The 17232-nt window shown below is 38.2% G+C and overlaps 2 protein-coding genes across 3 annotated transcripts; one reads left to right on the forward strand and one right to left on the reverse strand.

Annotated features, from left to right (window-relative positions):
• The first annotated feature begins 6899 nt into the window (after positions 1 to 6899).
• On the forward strand, positions 6900 to 11983 carry styx (serine/threonine/tyrosine interacting protein). Of its 2 annotated transcripts, XM_022743193.1 has the most exons (11): positions 6900 to 7082; positions 7467 to 7499; positions 8108 to 8161; positions 8276 to 8373; positions 8499 to 8559; positions 8672 to 8708; positions 8796 to 8835; positions 9005 to 9055; positions 9475 to 9547; positions 10386 to 10476; positions 11054 to 11223. In XM_022743193.1, exons 1-11 carry the CDS (start codon positions 7023 to 7025, stop codon positions 11125 to 11127), a joined length of 672 nt encoding a protein of 223 aa, XP_022598914.1. In that variant the 5' UTR covers positions 6900 to 7022; the 3' UTR covers positions 11128 to 11223. The 2 variants fall into 2 exon arrangements, with proteins under 2 accessions (XP_022598914.1, XP_022598922.1); XM_022743201.1 differs by lacking the exon at positions 10386 to 10476 and having other exon boundaries at positions 11054 to 11983.
• Positions 11984 to 12076: 93 nt separating this feature from the next.
• gnpnat1 (glucosamine-phosphate N-acetyltransferase 1) lies at positions 12077 to 15654 on the reverse strand. Its single transcript, XM_022743211.1, has 6 exons — positions 15454 to 15654; positions 14408 to 14573; positions 14145 to 14207; positions 13768 to 13895; positions 13399 to 13460; positions 12077 to 13247 (listed from the first exon to the last, which is right to left on the reverse strand). Exons 2-6 carry the CDS (start codon positions 14559 to 14561, stop codon positions 13100 to 13102), a joined length of 555 nt encoding a protein of 184 aa, XP_022598932.1. The 5' UTR covers positions 14562 to 14573; positions 15454 to 15654; the 3' UTR covers positions 12077 to 13099.
• Positions 15655 to 17232: the final 1578 nt, after the last annotated feature.

Raw genomic sequence — 17232 nt, forward strand, 5'->3', positions numbered from 1 at the left:
TGCCTGGGCTGGCTCTATCCGTCATGTACAGTAGTTGCAGTATCGCTGTCAGAGTTTTATTGACTATAAAAGCATGATTCAGTAGATCTACCTTTGTAGATAAGGTGTTTTTCTGTTTGTATTAAAGGACACATTTTTACCAGCCTGTCATCAAAAAACTGCAACAAAAGAATTAACTTTTGATGAACTTGTTTGTAATGATGTCATAGCCCTCTTTTAATTTTGATTCACTGATGCTTATTCTTTATGATGCTTCAAGTAAATCCCATAAATTCTTGGAAAAAGAATTCAAGAGCATGAATGTATTCTGTTTTATTGAGAAAATTCAAGGTTCAAGGCTTAATTTATGTTTTCCCTCCCCAGCCTTAATCTGGCATAAATTCTATATTTTCATATCACTGGGATCTCATGTATCTGTTACTTCTATTTCTCTTTGCTATATGGGTTAAGAGCTTCTTTTCGACCTTGGGAGCAGCATGGCTGCACATGGACTGTTTTACCAAAATGAAACATAAATTAATAGGTTTAACTTTGTCATCATCCATCCACTTTGTAGCAGACAGGGCTTAGGGGAATCCAGTTTAACACAATGACTGTCATCAGGTTCATCTATGAATAATCTGACAAGAATGAAAAATATGTACATCAGTAATAAAACAAAACAAAAAAACATAAGAGCTCCAGTTAACAATTAACTAAGCAGATGAAAACCACAGAGAAGTATATGAATTCATGAATAATACATCAGTGCCATCACTGCCTAAAAACATTTTTTAAATCTTGCTAATTAAGTGTCCACAATGAAATTAAAGCCAAAGCTATGGTACTGCATTCTCTCTCTCACACAGATATAAATATATATACAGTATATATAGTATATAGTATAGTACAGTATATATACAGTATATATATATATATATATATATATATATATATATATACACATACTGTATATATATATATTTAGCTTTTGTGTGTGTGTGTGTCTGTGTGCATACAGTATTGCACACAAACACACACACACACACACACACAATATGCTGGTAGGTGTAAGGAAGATTGGACACAGGACTGTAAATTGCAAATCATTGTTATTAAAAAAAAAAGATCCTCTTTGAAGTGGAGGGGCTGTCAAAAGTGGGATGTGGTGTTGTCATGAATACCAATGTCTTTAAGGCATCTGTACAAATATCAGCTTCTCTGTTTGAGATGTCTGTGTAAAAAGATAGCTTGTTAAGAGTTATTTCAGTCTCAACAGTCGTCAGCTAATACAGTGAAAAATTATCATTGTATCATTTACAATTTATTATGAAATTATGATGAAAATAAAGTTTTTAACCTTGTTAAAATGCCCATATGATGTTTTTTTTATATAATAGTATCATTAGAGAATTAAGCAGCCAAAACTGTGACATGAGTATAGCCACCTTGGAACTGCAGTGAACCAATGATTCATAAAAACGGATTCAGACAGCCTGGGGTTTCATATGTCATATGCCTATGGAACCAATCCCGTCAACTTGGGCTTATGGGGGCGGGCAAAACAAACCCGAAACCTTCTCAGTACAAAGAGAAAGTAGGAGTTTGCATTAGCACAACCACTAACACTATGGCAGCCACTGCCAGTTGCAAGCCAACAAACAGCATAAACAAATGGAAGATGCTAACTATGCTAACTGTTAGTCTCTGGTTTTGGTGCACAACAAACTCCTCATTTGAGTCTGGGTCTGACTGAGGCTCAAACATGTAGCTGAGTCTTTCCGAAGTTTCCTCTAACATTAACCATCTGATGCACACTGCTCTTTCAATTAGTTTCTCCACATTTTATGTGAAGAAATAAGGGACAACCCTCGAACCCGGGAGCTGCCATTTGGATTAAGCCTTGATTACATGCGCTCTAGCAGGTGAACCACCTGAGCGCCGTACTGCTGTCTGCTGTATTTTTTCACAGCTCACAGCTCATCAATCTACTGCTCATTGATAAACTTCTTATATCCACTTGAAGGCTATCTAACTGGTTAGGTTTTACTTGACATTACCTACATTATTCACAGCACTTTGGGGACATGAAGTATACGAAAATAGGGGACAAATTGCGTCCCATATTGATTCAATACAGGATGCAGCCCTTTATTTTTAAACAGGCCTACGGGACGTCACATCAATGGTCACCAAAACCTTGTCAGTAAAGAGAGACAGAGTTTGTATTAGCACAGCCACTTACACTGTATAAGCCACTGCCAGTTACTAGCTAACAAACAACATGAACAAAAAACTACTTACCATTCAGTTGGCAATTTTGGTTTACAATTTCCTCAAAAACTCCTGAGTCTCAGTCTGACTGAGGCTCAAAAACACAAACAGGCTGAGTTTTTCCAATGTTTCCTCCACTAATCATATTGATACTGTCAACCTCCTGCACGAATACTACCTGAAGGAAAACACTTCACCACCTCAGTAGACTGCACTTCTGTATATGGGGAACAAATTAAAATGAATTTGTTTATAGACTGGATATATTGTAGGTATACCACCGGCTGTATACATAGCTACTTTATACTGTGGTGTGCTGTAGAGGACCAATGAGAAAATAGACTCTGCCAAGTGTCATCAAGCTATAACAATCTACCATTACTCACCATTGAGTAATGTTAGAAATTTAGATTTCATAAGATGATGATTGTCTGGTGGTGGTGGTGATGATGATGATGGCATATCACATGACCCTAGTCAGAGGCAACAAAGTTTGCATAGACATTATGGCCTGATTAGAAAGAATTCTAACAGGTGTTGTAGTTTCTGTGGAGACTCAAGTACAAATAGAGAAATATATCAGTTGTAGACATACAGTATGTACTTATTCTATTGTTTGTGAATCCCATTCATTTATACTGGCATCATTAGGATGTGGATGTGGATCTGTTAATTATCCCCACTGAAATGTCTTGTTGAGTCTGTAACATTCAAATTGACAAAGACGTTTTATTGCAGTTGACTACAACCTGTGGATGAGTTGTAAAAGTCTAAACTCTCAGCACCTAAAATGACTATAACCCCATCAACCTCACTGCAGATATATACTGCTCCTTCTGCTTTGTGGGGAAACATTAAGTGTTCTAGAAAATGAGGATTCACCTAATACTATTTCTGCTTACAGTGGATATAAATTGATATTCAACCATTTTGTAGCGTTTTGCTTGTTGTTCATTGGTTTGTTTTACCTGTAAAACTGTACTTGCTCTTGTGATTATGTAAAAAAAAAAAAAAAAACAAGGAAGACTTATCAAATTTAAATTTAAAGGCAAACATTCACCAACAACAGTCCTGTGAATCATTTTAGGTCCAACACAGCTTTATATAGCAGCAATTGTTAATTTATGCACTCGAGCTATTTCACACAATCAGGGATAGATGGTGATGTAGCATAATGAACACAGATTCGCTTTTAGTTGTACATATGTAATTCTATTTTCAAGTAATAGAGGAAGTTCTAATATGCCGTAGTTATCATTTAAAGTTATTGTCAGGACCAGATTTTTGCCTGCACATTCCCATAGCACTCTCTCCATCACTTAAGGCATAAGCTTGACTTATCTCTGATACACTTAGACCATACTGTGAGATAAATCTATCTCCATACCATTTAAGACTTAAGTGAGTATCATGGGTTTTTACTATATTACCACAAACATGGGCTACACAGTTTATTTATTATTATGCAGTTTATCCCACATACTATTTTACTACCGCAAATACTCACTGGCACACTTTATCCGTATCTGAAAATAGACAAATGCACAATTTACTCATTTTACATACACTAAAAATGTGCATGATATTATAGTGCCCAGCTGTTTTAGAAAAATACTTGGGAGTTTAAGATAAATTTAGCGAGGTATCTTTGTTGCACTACTTAAAAAAGAAAATAAATTTGTGACCATCTAACTGATGTACTTTGTCTGAATTGGCAATTAAATCAGCCACTAAAACCCTTCCTGCAGTTGTCTTTTTTTTATTGGCTTATCTTTTTCCTCAATCATTTTGTTAATCTCTCTAACTCGTGCTTTGTTTCCCTCATCATCTCTTGCCACTATATTTCTGCCAAAGCAATCTGGCATGGCTGCTAAATTATGATTCGGCCTGGAGCAACTGAATATCAAAGAGCCATTGTCACCAGGATGTCTGCACTACAGGGAAGCCACCTCACAGGGAGAAACTAGTCCTATGATTTTAAACAGACTGATAAAGAGTCTCGAAGGAGAAGTATTTGGCATTCTTTAAAACTTCTTTTTCTGCTGTTAGATTACATCTTCCTCTGATCTGAGAAAAGAAGTGCCGTCCTCTCCAGATGGTAAACAAAAATCAGAAATGCTACATTGTCACACAACAAACAAATGACACATCTGAGAGACCAAAGACAGACCAACAAAGCATCTATAAATTATTCTCAAGCTCTCTGTTTTAGATCAGTATCAGTCATTGTTGAAGCGATTATTGAGTTCAGATGGATGGGAGAGTGAAATGAGGTCAGAAAAGTAAAAGATTGGAATAGAGATTTCATATGATAAGAAAAGAGAAAAAGATGACAGTGTTCAGTGAAAGCATGTGGTTTGATAATGAATGTAATCTGCATTTAAATTAAATCAGGCTATGGTCATCCATGGTATTTATTAACTGATTACATACATTAGTGCCAAACACCACTAATGCAGTGTTTGGACAACCTGCAGTTGTCTGAGCTGAACTAAGCTCAGGGATTGACATACCTGCGCACACATGGAGCTACAGCATCATTGTAAAATGTTGCTACAGCCAACTGTACACTGTGCCAACTGTACAGATGTTAGCTGTAGCTAGCTAGCAACATACTCATCACCCATGTGTATGTGGACTTTGAGTTTTTGTCAAACTACACCTAAATACTCTTAAAGGTGTTGTTAAAAGTATTTTTTGGATGACACTGGACAGAGCAAGGTTAGTCTCCCCCTTTTTCCTGTCTTTATGTTAAGCTAGGCTAAACATGTTCCATACCTGTCAACCAATTGGGAAAATATTTTGAGTACCATAATAGTGTAACGTTTAGTTCACATGGGTCTGCACAAGATTTCACTTTGCACACGTGTCATGTCCGTGTCAGCTGTTTGTGGTCATATGTAGATGGCAGTAGTATGACATTGTGACAGTTCAGTGGAGGCTGAACACTGGTTTCTGACTTGCACTTACTACATAAGTTCATGTCAAGTTTTGGAACTTTGACCATGTTTTTCTAAAAACTGCACTGAGCTATATTATACAGTGAAAGTCATACTTAAAACCTTTGTTTTCATGATTCATATTTCATTTCAAACTAATAATTTCATTCAATCTTTTTAATAAAAATGGACATATTTCATTTTCAGGTACAGGAACTTGTCAGTCCCTCATCTGTTGTCATGTTTATTTTAACTGCAAGGCACGTGTGCGTGTGCACACACTTCCTGGTAACTTTCTAGCTAACGTTATTTCTGTGGTACATTACTATGAAAAGCCACCTTTAACAATCTGCGACACAGAGACAGTATAACTTAGCATTACTTTGCCAATTTGAATGACTGGTAGCTAGCTTTCTTGCAAATTACGTAACGTTAGGCTAACATTATCAACGTTAAATAGGGTGACAGATTTGGCTGTTAACGGCATACACCATTTTCAACTTTCCACATCCAACCCAGCCCATTTACCTTTGCAGAGGAAGTAAAGCCCCACACTCACCTGAGGAACCAGCCAGACAGAGTGAGGAGCGGAAACCAGAGGGACAGAAATGTTTCTGTTCTGTTGCTGTGGCTCTGCGGTGTGTTAAAATGATTGACATCTGACAATTATCCATGCTTGACATTCGAGGGACTGAACACATCTCTATGATTGGTTGAACTCCTCTTCTCATGCTCAGCAGACTAGACGATGATGCCCCTGCTGTTAGACTTGAGTACTGCATGTGCACAATTGAACTCACAGTTTACAGTGACAATCATACTGGCATACTTTGATGTCAAAATGCATACCTGCTACAGAAAATGCAAACAAAAGATTGGCATGTCTGCATTGCAGGTTGCAGGTCAATTGCATATTTGTTCATTCACTTTTTTTCCTATGCTAATCAATTGCACCACTTTTCAAATACATGTCAGTTCCTCAGTAAGTGAATGCATCACCCTTCAAAGGCACACCATCACCATTTAGGGCTGAGCAATGTACAGGGGTTTGGTATTAATTAAGGTGAAATTAATGTATGTTATCTTAAAAGAATCTACATGTAATTGGTAGCATTTATAGATTTATTATTTTATGTATGTGTTGCTGTTGTTGTTGTATAATCGGTATTCCTGTGAAGATGAAGAGCAGAGCAGGAGAGCCTGGGAAAACCTGATTTAAACATTGGTTTAAATCTACGCAAACATTTTTATAGGCACACAGTAGAAATCTGTGCGATCATAAAAACACATTTTAAAATGTAACCCACCAACAGGTAGAAATTAATAAATAAATAAATAATTATAGAATTGACTTACTGCACAGGGAAATCCATGTGACCAAGCGCTGAGTCAGTAATGGAACTATATTCTATCTGAAGGTTATTTGCCAAACCTATCTCAATATGACACAGCAAATGCATATGTTAAAAGAAAACTTGGAATTTTTATTCCATTTTACTTCTTTGTTAGATTTCATTTTAATTGGGCATTAAAAACTTTCATTACTGAGTTACGGCTCTCTCTCTCTCTCTCTCTCCTACCATTAAGAGCACTGAGTGCCGTGCGCTTCGTAGATCGTCCACTAGACGTCGCCGTTGCTTCGCCCTCTCTTTCCACGCGCCCGTTTACCATCCGCCGCGGGGTCACGTGACACATCTGTCAGGGGACAGCATGGCGGACATGCATGTGGAGCCTCAAAACAAATTGCATCGACTGTCCAGCTAACCCCGCCGCGATAAACATCGATACTGCGCGTAACGCCGGGCCGGCGGTGCCCGAACAGACAGCAGAATGGACGAGGAGAACAAACTTCAGTTTCCGTCTCTGCCCGCGACCAAGGAGGACCTTCTGGTGAGTCTGCGTTAGTCGACAAGTCCACTGTGTCTGTGTGGCTAATCTGAGCTAACCTCCACTCCAGCCCTGTGGTCTGGCAGATAAAATATCTCCTCAAGAGGAATTGGGCGTGTTTGGGGGGCATAGCACATCTGTGAAACATCCCTGTGTATTTTTTTGAATACATCTGAGTTTTTCCTAACGCTGCTGTTCACTGAAGCAGCACTGCGTAGCCTAACCTCCTAACACTACAGTTAGCCACGTATGTACACAAAGTTAACTGGTATTCACTTCTCCCACTGTCTTGTGGCAGGAATATCTCCAGCAGCTGTCACATCAACTAAGCAACTTAACATGATTTCCCTCAGCGTCTAACCGTCCTTTTAAATTCCCCCTTTACAGGACTGGGCTTATCCAATGAGACGAGAAATGCAGGTATGCAAGACGAGTCTGTTGTGTCTGTAGTGTGAAGGCTAATCTTGACAGTGGAATGTCCTTATTATTATATCAGTAGTTCTTTACACAACAAGTATCTGGATTCCCAGGGTTTATTCCCCCCACATTTGACAGGAGCCTCTGAGTTAATATTGGTAAAAGTAAGCTACACTCTCTACCAGTAACAATGTAATGCAGTTCCAGGCGAATGCATAAGGTAATGTGCTCCTGTTCCAATAGAGTGCAGTCATATTGCTCAGTTCTAATTCAGAGATTGGGTGTTTACAAGTTAGAGAATCTGATCTTTAGAGTCACAGCTTACATGTACTGAAAGTCATATTCATTTTTTTTTTTTTTTTTTTAGAACAGATGTAATTTCTGTGCAGACTTTGATACACAGCTCTTGGGTGTGTATACAACCTGCTTTTGGCTGCCGAATGCACCCCTACAATGCCATGTACACTAATAAAGACATCATGTTCATAAAGAGGTTTACTGTGTCATCCTGAGTGAATTAACGTAATATAGGTTTGGGTGATTCATTTGAACGTTATTTACTGTTACTGCTTGTGTTGTTAATTTGTTGTCCTGCTCTCTTTAATTTCCAGGAGATATTACCAGGACTATTTTTAGGTCCCTACTCTGCTGCAATGAAAAGCAAGGTAATTCTTACAGAATATAATCACTGGCACTTGGACAGTGACACAGAGAAACTAATACATTTCCTGCTCATATTTCTATAGCTCATATTACTTCTCTTCATTCTCTTTGCCCAGCTGCCAATTCTTGAGAGACAGGGCATAACACATATTGTGTGTGTCCGACAAGACATTGAAGCCAATTTTATCAAACCTAATTTCCCTCATACATTTAGGTAAGTAAATATACAAGTAAATATTTGATCCAAAGTGATATTTTTGTGCATTTTGTGAAAATTAGTTTTATGTGATCAAGTCCTTTTTTGCTAAATCATGAGCTAAATGTTGTTCATCTTTGCAGATACCTTGTATTAGATATTGCTGACAATCCAGTGGAAAATATAATACGATTTTTCCCTACGGTGAGTTACAAAGTAGGCTTTGTACTTCTTGGCAAGCTTTTCCCTGACTGAAATGAGACATCTGGCATTTCCATTGTGCCTGATACACTGTATTTCATTTTCCTCTGAACAGACTAAGGAATTTATTGATAGCTGCTTAGCAACAGGAGGTAAGAATGCATCCAGTCTCCATTTTTTATAATCAGAATGTTAAGTAGGAAAAGTCTTATCAACAAGCTCTTGTCTTTCTCTTTTAGGAAAGGTACTGGTTCATGGTAATGCAGGGATATCAAGAAGGTGAGATTTGTTTGACATTTTGATATTACATGATTTCATTAATTTAATTCATTAATTTTACTAAATGCACTGAATCCCATTATGTACTTAATTGCCATGACAGAGCCCTACACAAAGTACTGCTGTTTGAGTAAAACACACTGTCTCCTTTATTTATTCTTTCTTTTAGTGCTGCCTTAGTGATTGCATACCTTATGGAAACATTTGGAATGAAATACAGGTAACTTTTTTTGTTTGTTTTTTCTCTCACATCAAGGTATTGCTTTCTGTTTTACCCCAGTAGAAAACACATCTAACTTTTCTAATAAATTCCATTTTCACATTCCATTGTCTTTTGTACCACTACAGTATGTGACAACCATGTACACCATGCCTCCACATAAATCTTGAGTCTACTTTATGCAATAATATACAAAACGAAATAAGAGAAATTGTATGATAGTATGCAGGTATCATAAAACATGTACTGCAGCATAATTGCTAGAACATTTTGTTAAATTATCATCTAAAAGAAAAGTTCATTGTTTGTTTTTTCAATTTACAACTGGATTGATAACATACAGTAGTTACAGTTTGCAGTGGTGTATGTCAGTGTTTCAGAGGGTGTGGTTGTAACCCTCTGTCATCTTCAATCTATAGGGATGCATTCAGCCATGTCCAGGAGAGGAGGTTCTGCATCAACCCCAATGTGGGCTTTGTGCATCAGCTACAAGTAAGGTTCGACTGGAGACATGGGGCTTTGAATTCTGATTAATCAATATGACAGTCCAGTCAATAGTGAACATGTAATTTTGTTTCCATTACTGTAAATAAATTAACTACTGACCTGGTAGTCAGCACAATATACTGTCTTGAGCCCTACCCCTTTAAGAGGCAAGGATGTGCCTCTGTTAATAATAGCTGCAGCAAAACAAATCTAGATCTCTAAACCATTCATATGTATTTATAAAAAAAGCACTGTGAAATACGGGTTATGAAACAATATTGCAGCAGATTATATGCATGATTGCAAAGAAAGACAGCACAATTTTTTTTTTTTTTTTTTTTTAAAGGCTTGTTAAGGTGACTTGTTATGCATACTAATTCTGAGTGATTGGCTTCTGGATACTGCAGAAAGTATTTTTCTGTCTTCAACACACCATCTCTGCAGTCCTATTTTAGTCAGCTTTTGTTGGGCACATTTAGGCTCCCTTTGGTCATCCAGCTTGCAAGCAACATAACGATATGTAGTTTCTTCTTGAGTAGTGTCAGTCATATGACAAGCATGTGTTTGTGCACCTGTGATAGCACATTGTTTATCAATACCAAGGGTAAACTCGTATCTTTATGAAATATGATATAAGGATATTCTGTTATTAGCCATGACAGAATTTCCAGGTTTGGGATTTAAATGTGGTGTCTGACTGAAGGCCAGACTGTCAGCCTCTAAAACACGTCAGATATGAACAATGCACTTCTAACAACATACTATGTGTTGTTGACTATACATTACTGCTACTGATGTTAACTACTTAACTCATGAGCTGTAATAATGAATGTCTGTTTCCTAGGAGTATGAAGCGATCTACCTAGCCAAATTGACCATTAAAATGATGTCACCGATGCAGTTGGGCAGGTCCTTCTTACAAGCTGGGATGCCAGGTTTGTACATAATGTACCAAGTCCTGTGCAATCATGCCTTTCTGTTACTAGATCAACATAAGAGAGAACTTGGTTGAAGCTGTTGTTGAGTAGAAAATGAAACACAGAGCCTTAATGTTTCTCAGCCAGACTTACTGCAGAAGAACAAAGCACCTTTTTATGTTGATAGTTTTTTTCTTTAAATCAGGCCCCCATCAGCAAATGAGTCAGTCCCATTGTGAATGATTTCATAACTTACTGCATTCATCTTTCTCAACATTATGAATGTTTCTATTTAAAAGAAACAGACACTAATATTCAAATATTTGGAGCCCTCGAGAATTGGCTCATAATTTCACTTAAAGCTACATTTGTTATATGCTGGTGACTTCACCCAGCTCAGAAATTAAAGTGATCAAAGTTTGATAACTTATTAAATCCAGAAGGGTTGACACTTATTAAACTGTTAAATAATGTTCATTCCAGTGATTGCAAACTTCTTGAACTGAACACACTGGGTCATGACAGCGTACTTGCTTGTGCTGATGTGTGCAGTACGTTCAGCTGTTCTTTGTTTTTATCCACATTTCTTTAACAGGAAGCCGTAAGCGCAGCCTGGAGGAAGACGAAGATTTTGGAGCAATGCAGGTCACAGCAGCACAGAACGGATGAGCTTTGCTTATATTTAGCCTTGTGGCGCAGTGCACTCAATTTTGTTTTTTACATTTTTAATGGGATTAAAAATGTAAATATTTGAACTTTTTCTAAAGGGAAGGGACGGGGGTGGGATGGGGACCACTCATGTCTGAGACATGGAGTACTGACGGGGAACGGGCAAATTTGATAACTACTTTTTTTTTTTCTTGAACTGGATGCACTGATGGGAGATTTTTTGCAGTTTTATAGTATTTAACGCATTTTGCATTTGCAGCGGGACAGTATTGCAATAATGCACTTTCGATACTTGAATTTGTGTAGACGACCAGAGGGGGGCAGTCGGCAAAAGGGAAAGTAGCCAGGATGTCGCCCAGTGGAGGACACAAGAAGAGGAATAGCTAATGCCTTTATTTTGGGAGTAATAGGATTGAGGACTAATATCAGGCTTAATGTGGGATAGTAAAGAATGGAAAAATAACTCACTGCTTAATAAACAGAAGTCTGACTGAGTCCTGTTCAGCAGTGTCTTTATCATAATGTAATGCTGTGCTTTGCCTTACATTATTCTTATTATTCAATGTTATTATTTACAGTTTTTAATCGCACATTGAAAATCTCATGCTGATCTCTTGCTGTGTATGTCAGTAACTAACAATAAAAAAACAGCTACTGACATGCACTCTTATAGTTCACTGTCTTAACGTGATGATCTTTGGGGTCAGAATGAGTCTGCCTATAATGCTGAACTCAAAGAATTCATTTTGAAACAAAGTGGCAATAACAACACTGATGACATAGCTATGGAAATGAAATTAGAATTCATGTAAAAATGTGGTAGAGTTCGCTGGATTTTGTACAACTGACCTTCAACAAATCTCTCAAATGATTCTCTTGGTATAACACGGATCTGCTTTGTGGTACATTTTCAGATTTGTTTCACAATTAGAAATACAAGCAAGCAATATTGTAGACCATAGAATATTTTATTTGACTATTAGATATTTGGAAATAAATTAGATTAAATATGTTCCCCTGTTCTCCAGAATAACAGCATAATTATAAAACTTAACTACAAATGCTTAAATAAGAGATTGTTTACAAAAATCATTATCCATTTCCCATCACAAAATGTTTCTCTTCAAATAGCAATTGTGAAGATCAACCAAGTACAAAACTTCAAAAACCTGTTAATTCCCTGCTACTGCCACATAAAACGTTTTTTTGTTGTTGTTCACTGGAGATGTTTTTTATTTTAACAGTCTCGACTTGATGCTTCATACCTTGTAGAATTCAAACCTTCATCACAGTAATCCAGTAGCACTACTGTCAGCGAAAGACAAGTATTCTGAGAGAGAAAGATGTACTTTGTACTAACTGATTAGAAAAAATGAAACCCAATAAAACCCAAAGTGTCTTAGAAAAGTTATTTCCTTGTCACATTTAAAGAAAAAGAAGTTGACATTCTTTGGTGACTTGTCCTTGACGATCAATGCAACAGATGTGTGATACTATGTCTGAATCATTATCTACAGTAAGTCTTCTATCATTTAGTTCAATTTGGTACCATCTTATTTTCCCAAGCAACGGTATTTACTTAACAGTTGCATGGTAGTCAAATATTTTTATGTTCCTCAGTACACAGCAAATTAAGCATTAGCAGTGTAAGACATTACATTTGCGATATCTGACATTCATCTCTGCAGATGGTCAGGAAGATGATATCAGAGATCCACCCTGGTGAGGTAGCATGGATACCAAAGGGGTGGAAGGTGATGTGTGACTGAGTGGAGGGCTTCAACATACATTCATGTTTACTAAAATTTTCTGGATGAGTGTTCGGAAACGACTCAGCAGCGTCACAACCCCAAACTCATCCTCACACAGCTCTACCAGTTTTTCAGACATTCTGTCGCTGCAAGTTCTGATGTCAGTGTGTGTATAAAGATAAGGTCCATTGCCCCAAAAGGGTGTAAAGCTGCTGTTGTCCTCAGTCAAAGAATCGACACTGCATGTAGGTCTCATCTGAAGCGGCGTAGCCAAACTTTTGGTAGAAAGCCACATTTTTGGGTGCACATTCGAGTGTGATTTTATAGCAATTCAGTTTTTTGCTGAGAAGAGTAAGAGTTGCAACTAACCTACAGGGACAGAGAAAAGAGAAAAAAGGATGAGTTTAGTCACAAAGTTTTTCCTCAAGTTTCTCAATTTGGGGTAGAAATACAAAGTCCTAATTATTGCAACAAGCTAAAACAAAATGTCTTTATGTCTGGCTTACACAGGTTTACTCACAGTTTGCCCAGCTGCTTTCCTCTGCACACGTCACTGACTACTACCTCCTCCACCCGGCCTCTCTACAAACAAACGGAACAGACACCGTCTTCATTTCAGACATTTGATTTCAACCCATTTTCAAGCTCAAAAAATATGAATAAATGTAAAAATGCAAATCTGATCTGAATAGCCTTTCAAAAAATATGTTCAAATGTGACTTTTGAACTATAAATTGTTTAATGATTACCAGCCTTCTAATAACCATGACATTAATAAGTAACTTCTCTATGGGATTGGTCTTCAAGAAGAATGTAGAGAGAAACTATCGAAATTGCAATTGTATCCATTATTAAATATACACAAATTGCCTGCTAAGATGAAAATTACCTTAGCACAGGAGTGAATGAATTTGTGTTCTGTGATCAGTGTGGCCGTAGCAACAATATGTCCCAGATTTGTGTCCTCCACCACAATAACATAGTAGTCTCCTGTCGTCTTCATATGCTCAAACTTTTCTGAAAGCCAACAGACAACATACATTTTTTTTTTTTTTTATTGTAACTGATCTGCTATTGGTATGTATTTAGAGTTTGTTTTCTGGGATGAGAGTTCATTCTCTTCCCAAATGTGATATCTATAGAGGCAGATGACTTTAAAAACATGGGAGCACTTAGGGAATTAAAATATTCAAATTGTGTGAATGGTAAATGTTCTGAACAAAATAATTCAAAGGGCAAAGATGCACTGTGTTAAGCCGAACTTACTCATGAACTGCTCTGGTGTGATATCACCAGTCTGGGTGAGTTGTGATAAAACCTTGAAGAATCCTGGAGCACAAAAACATCAGAACAGTTGATGAAAACAACTGGGAATATTTATAGTTTTAAATTTTTATTACATTACTAACATTTTACATCTTTGATACCAAGGAACAAAAAACACATGCTCACATAGTGGTAACATTGTAATTTTCTTAAGCATACAAGTACTTGTCTGAAATACATTACCCATCAAATCCCTAACTCACCTCTATTGAAGTCTGCTGTACAGAGCGGCCTCAGCACCAGGCCTTCCCCTGGACTGGACGGGGAGATGGAAGGAGAGAAGGAGACAGTGTTGCTGCTCCAATCTAGCTCCTGAAGCAGAGAGGGCTCAAAAAGTGGAATCTCGTCCAGCAGCATTCCACAATCTCTCTTTAAGGAAAGCACGCACACACACATACACAGGTAAGTCTACAGACACATACACACCCTTAAAATACTTAAATGTATAACACATTGAATAGAAAGTCTAATTTATTCTTCCATTTGAGATACTGCATCAGCACAATGACTTAATATACTCATACTGTCAGCCTTGACTGGAAATGTGTCTATTCTAAGTCACACAGAACTTTGGCCGGACAAATACTAATTCATTTGCCATGCGTCAGTCGGTGACAAGCCAACTGGCATACACACAAACACACCCACAAATTAATCATAATTCACATCCTCTTACAACACACTATAAGGTGATAACTGTTTATCTTTAGTACTCTTTCCTGGTTTTCTTTCCATGATGTAGTTCAGGATATGCAAAATGAGAAAGGCCCATACAACAACAGCCCATTCATTATTTGTGCTGCTGTCAATGGTGGCTTTATATGAAGCTAGTAGAGATACACGCGTCTTAATTGTGGTTTCCATGGCAGCAAAACACAAACATTCCTACTGTCATGTCCCACTCAACAAATGACGTGAATAGAATACGAGGGCGTGAATGGGGATGGCAAGCACCAACAGGGCAGTGTTTCCCTGCAGTAGCCTGTGTTACATTTGACCAAAGTGCTCATGTTGACCATCCCAATATGTTATATTATATAATGTTACACCGTCCAGTGTTTTAAATCGTTGGTCTGATTAAGCAACGGCCACGTAAAGCTAAAGCTTCTTTCTTCATAAGGCCACCTTCACTCAAGCAAACTACCCAGCACAGCAGCTGTAACGTCACATTAATCGTAGTTAGTGCTACTTCTTTGGGGATAGCCTGACATGGTAAGCAGCTAGCTAGCGAGCTATCTTGACAACTCACCAATAAAGTAGCCACACAGGTAGAGACGATCCAGGTGAATTCTCAGACTGAGGTAACGCACGATAACAACCGGGTAGCTAACCTACTAGTTGTGAATGAGGCTGGGCTACATCGTAAATTTGAACAACAGCGTGGGTGTTTTCTGCTGCCGTTTCCGCCTGGCTTGGTGAGCACTTCTGAATGACGTGGCAGAGATGCCGGACGTAAAGACGTCGCCAAATACCGTCAGTGGTTACATAAACCATAATAGATATAAATATAATAGAACCATGGTTTAAAACCAAACATCAATTAGAAATGCACATCACAATCAGATTTAAAGATCGTACCGAGAGGGATGCATGACTCCAATTTGTCATCCAGTCTAAACAGCTAAATACAATATTGTTGGTAGGTGGAGCTTCCCAGCATTCTCTGAAGCAGGGTGTTTATGGGCATAAGTTTACTACATAGACAATATGTGTTGTAAATCACCACAGATGTTACTTTGTGTATATTCATTTGTAATACTGTTCATCACTTTGTTTCTTTCCAGTAGTTCACAGTTGCTGTTGTGAAAGAATGGATTTTGTACAATAAAATCAAAGTTTTTCATGAGAGCGTCTCTGCTTGAGTTCTTGCCTCTGTGACCCGAACATGAGCCTGCTACATTGGTATCAAGTGGGATGCAAGATGACAACAAAACGAGCAATGAGAGGACTCGTTGCACACCTTCAAGCCACTGAAGAGGCATGAACAATGAAAGAGCAAGAGCTTCCTCAATCTTTGCAGCGGCTACTGGCTGGTGGAATTGACACCAGAGTCACACCCCAAGACCTTCTCCATTTTCCAGCAGTTGTGGCAGTTCAAATTGATGCCTTTCAGTCTCTGCAATGCATTGGCCACCTTCAAGCACCTTATGGAGAGTATACTGTATATGCTTTGTAAAATTAGATTACCTCCTTGCCCATGATGCAGACTTTGAGGGTGACCTGGCTAACCTGAGGCACATCTTCAGTGCTATCCACCAGGCTGGTTTGCATCTTCATCCCAAAAGGTGTCACCCACCTAACCCAGCAAAGATGGCCGCAGTACCCCACAATGTTGGAGGACTACAGCTTCCTGGGCCTGGCCTACTACAGGCAGTTTTTCAAGGACTTTGCCACCATCACCAGCCTGATACACCAGCTGGTGGCAGTTTTAGGACTGGACCCTGATGACCAAGACCCTCTACACCCAGTGATCCAGCCTCATCAATCAGGACGGCATCCCCCATTGCCATTGGCAGGCTCCTGGGAGCCACCTTGATGTCCTCCAGTTTGTCTCTCAGTTGCTCTGTGGAAGATTGCATTTTTTGTGAAGCTATGTCTATGTTTAGTACCACCCAGTACCCGAGGAGATGAAGGTGATGATATGCATGTTTCTAACAAATGAAATCACATATTAGACTAATACATTCAAAGGTGGAGGGTACTAAATACTGCCGTGTCCCCCAGAGGGTGTCTTAACAGAAGAGACTTAAACTGCCACTTGTGGATTCGAATGAGTTTATTTGCAAAGAAATTGAATAGAGCAGAATAGCTCTAGTGTTTGGATAATAGAGACATCAATACCAAATCCAGAGCAGAGGTGGGTTCGTCTCAAGAAAATAAAGATTCAATTACCACTGTTCTTTTGTTAAAAAGCTGTAGAAGCTGTTTATTGAGTCTTTTGTATTAACATATTTTACAAAAACTAGATTTACAGAAATTATCCATAACTGAACCATTCTTAATTTAGGCACAAAAATACATGAAAGCT

This window comes from Seriola dumerili, unplaced genomic scaffold, assembly GCF_002260705.1.
Source record: "Seriola dumerili isolate Sdu_G_001 unplaced genomic scaffold, Sdu_1.0 BDQW01000003.1, whole genome shotgun sequence".
NCBI lineage: Eukaryota > Metazoa > Chordata > Actinopteri > Carangiformes > Carangidae > Seriola > Seriola dumerili.

Bases quoted from the DNA above. Each gene is read 5' to 3' on its own strand.
- styx (XM_022743193.1), top strand. From the start codon at position 7,023: ATGGACGAGGAGAACAAACTTCAGTTTCCGTCTCTGCCCGCGACCAAG. The intron at 7,500-8,107 runs GTATGCAAGACG...TTTAATTTCCAG, and splicing joins CAATGAGACGAGAAATGCAG to GAGATATTACCAGGACTATT. The intron at 10,477-11,053 runs GTTTGTACATAA...TTTCTTTAACAG, and splicing joins CTTACAAGCTGGGATGCCAG to GAAGCCGTAAGCGCAGCCTG.
- gnpnat1 (XM_022743211.1), bottom strand. From the start codon at position 14,561: ATGCTGCTGGACGAGATTCCACTTTTTGAGCCCTCTCTGCTTCAGGAG. The intron at 13,461-13,767 runs GTAATTTTCATC...GTTTGTTTGTAG, and splicing joins TCATTCACTCCTGTGCTAAG to AGAGGCCGGGTGGAGGAGGT. The intron at 13,248-13,398 runs GTGAGTAAACCT...CTGTCCCTGTAG, and splicing joins GGAAAGCAGCTGGGCAAACT to GTTAGTTGCAACTCTTACTC.